The sequence below is a fragment of the Oncorhynchus keta genome, unplaced genomic scaffold (genome assembly GCF_023373465.1).
Source record: "Oncorhynchus keta strain PuntledgeMale-10-30-2019 unplaced genomic scaffold, Oket_V2 Un_contig_18846_pilon_pilon, whole genome shotgun sequence".
Classification (NCBI taxonomy): Eukaryota; Metazoa; Chordata; class Actinopteri; order Salmoniformes; family Salmonidae; genus Oncorhynchus; species Oncorhynchus keta.
Window position 1 is genome coordinate 3105 of NW_026281135.1, and position 8487 is coordinate 11591.

The 8487-nt window shown below is 45.4% G+C and overlaps 1 protein-coding gene across 1 annotated transcript; it reads right to left on the minus strand.

The window, feature by feature from the left end:
* Positions 1-1130: 1130 nt before the first annotated feature.
* Positions 1131-7969, minus strand: LOC127920291 (elongation of very long chain fatty acids protein 4-like). The gene is made up of 3 exons (XM_052504221.1): positions 7958-7969; positions 7575-7702; positions 1131-1478 (listed from the first exon to the last, which is right to left on the minus strand). The coding sequence occupies exons 2-3, from the start codon at positions 7683-7685 to the stop codon at positions 1131-1133; spliced, it is 459 nt and encodes a 152-aa protein (XP_052360181.1). The 5' UTR covers positions 7686-7702; positions 7958-7969.
* Positions 7970-8487: the final 518 nt, after the last annotated feature.

Consider the following 8487-nt stretch of genomic DNA (forward strand, 5'->3'; position numbering starts at 1 on the left):
ATTTTTTTTTAATGCAATCTCAATATGTGGCTAGGATTGCCAACGGCTGAGTCTGTCTTATTGATAAAAATGAACCATTACAACATTTACGGGGCATGTAAACTGACCGATCTCTATCTCTCTCTCTGCCTATGGCAACAGTGTGAGTGGGCTGAAGAATTCAATGGCCTACCTCACATAATATGAATCAACAAATCTGGACAAAGGACAAAAATGACAGTATGAGTAAGTCATATTCTTTAAAAGGCGTACGTACACATTGAATGTTTAAACTACGTGTGTGGTGTGTTCCTGTCTCTAGATAGCAGTGTAACTGTTACCAGTGGGTTAGCTAGCTACACACCAGGGAATCAGCTAGCAACAAACCAGTGGGTTAGCTAGCTACAAACCAGGGAATCAGCTAGCAACAAACCAGTGGGTTAGCTAGCTACAAACCAGTGAATCAGCTAGCTACAAACCAGTGAATCAGCTAGCTACAAACTAGTGAATCAACGAGTTAGCTAATTACAAACCAGTGGGTTAGTTAGCTAAACACCAGTGAATCAGCTAACACCATTGAATCAGCTAGCTACAAACCAGTGAGTTAGCTAGCTTCAAAGCAATGAATCAGCTAGTTAAACACCAGTAAATCAGCTAGCTACAAACCAGTGAGTTATCTAGCTACAAACCAGTGGTTTAGCTAGCTACAAACCAGTCGCTTAGCTAGCTACAAACCAGTCGGTTAGCTAGCTAGCTACAAACCTCAACACTGCAGTACAGAGAGAGAACATGTTGATTGTTTATTGTTTTCCAGACCAGAAACTACTGAACGTTGGATTAGTTGTAATGACGGTCACCATGGACACGCCGCGACCTCTTACCAGGGTCGTTTCCCTTTCAATTCAGCCAAACGCAGAAAGTTAACTGAAATTCACATTTTCCCCAATCAAAGCCAATGAGGAAAATGGGACATTTTGAATGTCATTAGATTGACTGAATTGAAATGGAATAGACTCCAGCCTCTTACCACACCTTCACCTACAAGTCATGTGCTGTATAGGGAATAGGGTGCTATGTGGGAGGTATAATAAGATTAAACAGCAAGGCCTGTTAGTGCCAGCCTGCTTCAGCCCTACACCCCTCCCCTCCGTCTAATCCCTCTTGGCCCTCCCCTTCCTCTTTCTCCTTCCATTCCCGTTGTCTACCCCCGATGACCTCTCCTTTACCTCCACCTTGCCCCCCACCACCACCCCCACCCCCGCTCCGTTCCCCAGTCCCTTGAACAGCCCGTTGGAGACCCCGTTGTTAGACAGAGCCTTGGCGGCCTTGGGCTCCCTGGGTTGGCGCGGCGTGCGGCGGTACGTCTGGTAGTAGAAGTTACCGAACAGGGCGATGAAGGTGAGGGCGTAGCAGATAAGGGCATAGTGCATCCAGTGGGGGAACTCACAGTCCATGTAGAGGGACAGAGCAGTGTGGCCGATGGTGACATGGAACTGGACCTGAGGTAGAGACAGAGGGATCAGTTTATTATATTACAGGGCCTTCTGGGAAAGTAACATGGAACTGGACCTGAGGTAGAGACAGAGGGGTCAGTTTATTATATTACAGGGCCTTCTGGGAAAGTAACATGGAACTGGACCTGAGGTAGAGACAGAGGGAGGGATCAGTTTATTATATTACAGGGCCTTCTGGGAAAGTAACATGGAACTGGACCTGAGGTAGAGACAGAGGGGTCAGTTTATTATATTACAGGGCATTCTGGGAAAGTAACATGGAACTGGACCTGAGGTAGAGACAGAGGGATCAGTTTAAACCTTATTATATTACAGGGCCTTCTGGGAAAGTAACATGGAACTGGACCTGAGGTAGAGACAGAGGGAGGGATCAGTTTATTATATTACAGGGCCTTCTGGGAAAGTAACATGGAACTGGACCTGAGGTAGAGACAGAGGGAGGGATCAGTTTATTATATTACAGAGCCTTCTGGGAAAGTAACATGGAACTGGACCTGAGGTAGAGACAGAGGGAGGGATCAGTTTATTATATTACAGGGCCTTCTGGGAAAGTAACATGGAACTGGACCTGAGGTAGAGACAGAGGGATCAGTTTATTATATTACAGGGCCTTCTGGGAAAGTAACATGGAACTGGACCTGAGGTAGAGACAGAGGGAGGGATCAGTTTATTATATTACAGGGCCTTCTGGGAAAGTAACATGGAACTGGACCTGAGGTAGAGACAGAGGGAGGGATCAGTTTATTATATTACAGGGCCTTCTGGGAAAGTAACATGGAACTGGACCTGAGGTAGAGACAGAGGGGTCAGTTTATTATATTACAGGGCATTCTGGGAAAGTAACATGGAACTGGACCTGAGGTAGAGACAGAGGGATCAGTTTAAACCTTATTATATTACAGGGCCTTCTGGGAAAGTAACATGGAACTGGACCTGAGGTAGAGACAGAGGGAGGGATCAGTTTATTATATTACAGGGCCTTCTGGGAAAGTAACATGGAACTGGACCTGAGGTAGAGACAGAGGGAGGGATCAGTTTATTATATTACAGAGCCTTCTGGGAAAGTAACATGGAACTGGACCTGAGGTAGAGACAGAGGGAGGGATCAGTTTATTATATTACAGGGCCTTCTGGGAAAGTAACATGGAACTGGACCTGAGGTAGAGACAGAGGGAGGGATCAGTTTATTATATTACAGGGGCTTCTGGGAAAGTAACATGGAACTGGACCTGAGGTAGAGACAGAGGGATCAGTTTATTATATTACAGGGCATTCTGGGAAAGTATTCAGACCCCTTGACTTTTAAAACATTTTGTTACGTTACAGCCTTATTCTAAAATTGATTAAATTAAAAAAACATGTGCCTTATCAATCTATCAATCTATACATAATACCCCATAGTGACATACAGTATATCACAAAAGTGAGTACACCCCTCACATTTTTTTTGTAAATATTTGAGTGTATCTTTTCATGTGACAACACTGAAGAAAGGACACTTTGCTACAATGTAAAGTAGTGAGTGTACAGCTTGTATAACAGTGTAAATTTGTTGTCCCCTCAAAATAACTCAACACACAGGCATTAATGTCTAAACCGCTGGCAACAAAAGTGAGTACACCCCTAAGTGAAAATGCCCTGCGGGGATGTTTTTCAGCAGCAGGGACTGGGAGACTAGTCAGGATCGAGGGAAAGATGAACGGAGCAAAGTACAGAGAGATCCTTGATGACAATCTGCTCCAGAGCTCTCAGGACCTCAGACTGGGGTGAAGGTTCACCTCCCAACAGGACAACAACACTTAGCACACAGAGGCAGGAGTGGCTTCGGGACAAGTCTCTGAACGTCCTTGAGTGGCCCAATCAGGCCCAATCAGAGCCCGGACTTGAACCCGATCGAACATCTATGGAGAGACCTGAAAATATCTGTGCAGCGATGCTCCCCATCCAACCTGACAAGAGCTGGAGAGGATTCTGCAGAGAAGAATGGGAGAAACTCCCCCAAATACAGGTGTGACAAATTTCCGTAAAAAAAAAAAAACATTTTCAAAAATGTCTAAAAACCTGTTTTTTTCACCTACAAGTCATGTGCTGTATAGGGAATAGGGTGCCAGCCTCCTTCAGCCCTACACCCCTCCCCTCAAGTCATGTGCTGTATAGGGAATAGGGTGCCAGCCTCCTTCAGCCCTACACCCCTCCCCTCAAGTCATGTGCTGTATAGGGAATAGGGTGCCAGCCTCCTTCAGCCCTACACCCCTCCCCTCAAGTCATGTGCTGTATAGGGAATAGGGTGCCAGCCTCCTTCAGCCCTACACCCCTCCCCTCAAGTCATGTGCTGTATAGGGAATAGGGTGCCAGCCTCCTTCAGCCCTACACCCCTCCCCTCAAGTCATGTGCTGTATAGGGAATAGGGTGCCAGCCTCCTTCAGCCCTACAGCCCTCCCCTCAAGTCATGTGCTGTATAGGGAATAGGGTGCCAGCCTCCTTCAGCCCTACAGCCCTCCCCTCAAGTCATGTGCTGTATAGGGAATAGGGTGACAGCCTCCTTCAGCCCTACACCCCTCCCCTCAAGTCATGTGCTGTATAGGGAATAGGGTGCCAGCCTCCTTCAGCCCTACACCCCTCCCCTCAAGTCATGTGCTGTATAGGGAATAGGGTGCCAGCCTCCTTCAGCCCTACACCCCTCCCCTCAAGTCATGTGCTGTATAGGGAATAGGGTGCCAGCCTCCTTCAGCCCTACACCCCTCCCCTCAAGTCATGTGCTGTATAGGGAATAGGGTGCTATGTGGGAGGTATACCAAGATTAAACAGCAGGCCTGTTAGTGCCAGCCTCCTTCAGCCCTACACCCCTCCGTCTAATCCCTCTTGGCCCTCCCCTTCCTCTTTCTCCTTCCATTCCCGTTGTCCACCCCCGATGACCTCTCCTTTACCTCCACCTTGCCCCCCACCACCACCCCCGCTCCGTCCTGTCTGAGATATTGTGAGTAGATTGATGAGTCGGGGAAAAAACGTTGTAACGTAACAAAATGTGGAATAAGTCAAAGGGGTCTGATTTCTTCTCTAATTGCTCAGTACAATACGACAGGGCTATTCAACTGTGGACATGTAGAAGGCAATCTGAGGGAAGAAGGTAAGACACAAACTTTCTGGTTTTCATGATCTCTCCAGGTAGAGGAGATGACCAGCTGGTTTTCATGATCTCTCCAGGTAGAGAAGAAGACCAGCTGGTTTTCATGATCTCTCCAGGTAGAGAAGACCCAGCTGGTTTTCATGATGTCTCCAGGTAGAGAAGATGACCCAACTGGTTTTCATGATGTCTCCAGGTAGAGAAGATGACCCAACTGGTTTTCATGATGTCTCCAGGTAGAGAAGATGACCCAACTGGTTTTCATGATGTCTCCAGGTAGAGAAGAAGACCAGCTGGTTTTCATGATCTCTCCAGGTAGAGAAGAAGACCAGCTGGTTTTCATGATCTCTCCAGGTAGAGAAGAAGACCAGCTGGTTTTCATGATCTCTCCAGGTAGAGAAGAAGACCAGCTGGTTTTCATGATCTCTCCAGGTAGAGAAGAAGACCAGCTGGTTTTCATGATCTCTCCAGGTAGAGAAGAAGACCCAGCTGGTTTTCATGATCTCTCCAGGTAGAGAAGAAGACCCAGCTGGTTTTCATGATCTCTCCAGGTAGAGAAGATGACCAGCTGGTTTCCATGACCTCTCCAGGTAGAGAAGATGACCCAGCTGGTTTTCATGATCTCTCCAGGTAGAGAAGATGACCAGCTGGTTTTCATGATCTCTCCAGGTAGAGAAGATGACCAGCTGGTTTTCATGATCTCTCCAGGTAGAGAAGAAGACCAGCTGGTTTTCATGATCTCTCCAGGGTAGAGAAGAAGACCAGCTGGTTTTCATGATCTCTCCAGGGTAGAGAAGAAGACCAGCTGGTTTTCATGATCTCTCCAGGTAGAGAAGAAGACCCAGCTGGTTTTCATGATCTCTCCAGGTAGAGAAGAAGACCCAGCTGGTTTTCATGATCTCTCCAGGTAGAGAAGATGACCAGCTGGTTTCCATGATCTCTCCAGGTAGAGAAGATGACCAGCTGGTTTTCATGATCTCTCCAGGTAGAGAAGAAGACCCAGCTGGTTTTCATGATCTCTCCAGGTAGAGAAGATGACCAGCTGGTTTTCATGATCTCTCCAGGTAGAGAAGAAGACCAGCTGGTTTTCATGATCTCTCCAGGTAGAGAAGACCCAGCTGTACTTCATGATCTCTCCAGGGTAGAGAAGATGACCAGCTGGTTTTCATGATCTCTCCAGGTAGAGAAGAAGACCAAGCTGGTTTTCATGATCTCTCCAGGTAGAGAAGAAGACCCAGCTGGTTTTCATGATCTCTCCAGGTAGAGAAGATGACCAGCTGGTTTCCATGATCTCTCCAGGTAGAGAAGATGACAAGCTGGTTTTAATGATCTCTCCAGGTAGAGAAGAAGACCAGCTGGTTTTCATGATCTCTCCAGGTAGAGAAGAAGACCCAGCTGTACGTCATGATCTCTCCAGGGTAGAGAAGAAGACCAGCTGGTTTTCATGATCTCTCCAGGGTAGAGAAGAAGACCAGCTGGTTTTCATGATCTCTCCAGGGTAGAGAAGAAGACCAGCTGGTTTTCATGATCTCTCCAGGTAGAGAAGATGACCAGCTGGTTTTCATGATCTCTCCAGGTAGAGAAGAAGACCCAGCTGGTTTTCATGATCTCTCCAGGTAGAGAAGATGACCAGCTGGTTTTCATGATCTCTCCAGGTAGAGAAGAAGACCCAGCTGTACTTCATGATCTCTCCAGGTTAGAGAAGATGACCAGCTTCGACCTTCGAGGTTCACTAACCGAATAGTCCAGCAACCCAGTAGTTATGATATGACATAACGCCATGACTGACTTAACTGAAATCCATCTGAATCAAGTTAGACTGACTTTATTGTAAATCCATCTGAATCAAGTTAGACTGACTTTACTGTAAATCCATCGGAATCAAGTTAAGACTGACTTTACTGTAAATCCATCTGAATCAAGTTAGACTGACTTTACTGTAAATCCATCTGAATCAAGTTAGACTGACTTTACTGTAAATCCATCTGAATCAAGTTAGACTGACTTTACTGTAAATCCATCTGAATCAAGTTAAGACTGACTTTACTGTAAATCCATCTGAATCAAGTTAGACTGACTTTACTGTAAATCCATCTGAATCAAGTTAGACTGACTTTACTGTAAATCCATCTGAATCAAGTTAGACTGACTTTACTGTAAATCCATCTGAATCAAGTTAGACTGACTTTACTGTAAATCCATCTGAATCAAGTTAGACTGACTTTACTGTAAATCCCTCTGAATCAAGTTAGACTGACTTTACTGTAAATCCATCTGAATCAAGTTAGACTGACTTTACTGTAAATCCATCTGAATCAAGTTAGACTGACTTTACTGTAAATCCATCTGAATCAAGTTAGACTGACTTTACTGTAAATCCATCTGAATCAAGTTAGACTGACTTTACTGTAAATCCATCTGAATCAAGTTAAGACTGACTTTACTGTAAATCCATCTGAATCAAGTTAGACTGACTTTACTGTAAATCCATCTGAATCAAGTTAAGACTGACTTTACTGTAAATCCATCTGAATCAAGTTAAGACTGACTTTACTGTAAATCCATCTGAATCAAGTTAGACTGACTTTACTGTAAATCCATCTGAATCAAGTTAGACTGACTTTACTGTAAATCCATCTGAATCAAGTTAGACTGACTTTACTGTAAATCCATCTGAATCAAGTTAGACTGACTTTACTGTAAATCCAGCTGAATCAAGTTAGACTGACTTTACTGTAAATCCATCTGAATCAAGTTAGACTGACTTTACTGTAAATCCATCTGAATCAAGTTAGACTGACTTTACTGTAAATCCATCTGAATCAAGTCAGACTGACTTTACTGTAAATCCATCTGAATCAAGTTAGACTGACTTTACTGTAAATCCATCTGAATCAAGTTAGACTGACTTTACTGTAAATCCATCTGAATCAAGTTACTGTAAACGGATCTCTTACCATCTGTATGACAGTCAGGTACTTCTTCCACCACAGGTACTTCTGGATCTTGGGTCCAAAGGAGGCCAGCCCATAGTACAGATACATCAGGACATGGATGGCTGCGTTCATGTGTGCACCAAAGAATGCTGCAAAGGAGGGAGGGAGAGGGGAAACCCATCAGATAATGAGGTCCATTACCAAATTACCAATAACGCATGAATTTCTAATAAAAGGGAACGTAACACGTTTCTGCTTTGGGCTACAGTTCAACGCAGAAGAAGAGATTCCTTTTTTCTAAAAAAGGAAATTGCTGTGTTAAGTATATAAAAACAGACAAGTAGAGGGGATACTCATACTGTCCTCCAGCGACCCAAAGGAAGACGAGTAGAGGGGATACTCACACTGTCCTCCAGCGACCCAAAGGAAGACAAGTAGATGGGATACTCACACTGTCCTCCAGCGACCCAAAGGAAGACAAGTAGATGGGATACTCACACTGTCCTCCAGCGACCCAAAGCAAGACAAGTAGAGGGGATACTCACACTGTCCTCCAGCGACCCAAAGGAAGACAAGTAGAGGGGATACTCACACTGTCCTCCAGCGACCCAAAGGAAGACAAGTAGAGGGGATACTCACACTGTCCTCCAGCGACCCAAAGGAAGACAAGTAGAGGGGATACTCACACTGTCCTCCAGCGACCCAAAGGAAGACAAGTAGATGGGATACTCACACTGTCCTCCAGCGACCCAAAGGAAGACAAGTAGATGGGATACTCACACTGTCCTCCAGCGACCCAAAGGAAGACAAGTAGATGGGATACTCACACTGTCCTCCAGCGACCCAAAGGAAGACAAGTAGATGGGATACTCACACTGTCCTCCAGCGACCCAAAGGAAGACAAGTAGAGGGGATACTCACACTGTCCTCCAGC

Bases quoted from the DNA above. Each gene is read 5' to 3' on its own strand.
- LOC127920291 (XM_052504221.1), bottom strand. From the start codon at position 7,685: ATGAACGCAGCCATCCATGTCCTGATGTATCTGTACTATGGGCTGGCC. The intron at 1,479-7,574 runs GTAAGAGATCCG...TCTCTACCTCAG, and splicing joins ACCTGACTGTCATACAGATG to GTCCAGTTCCATGTCACCAT.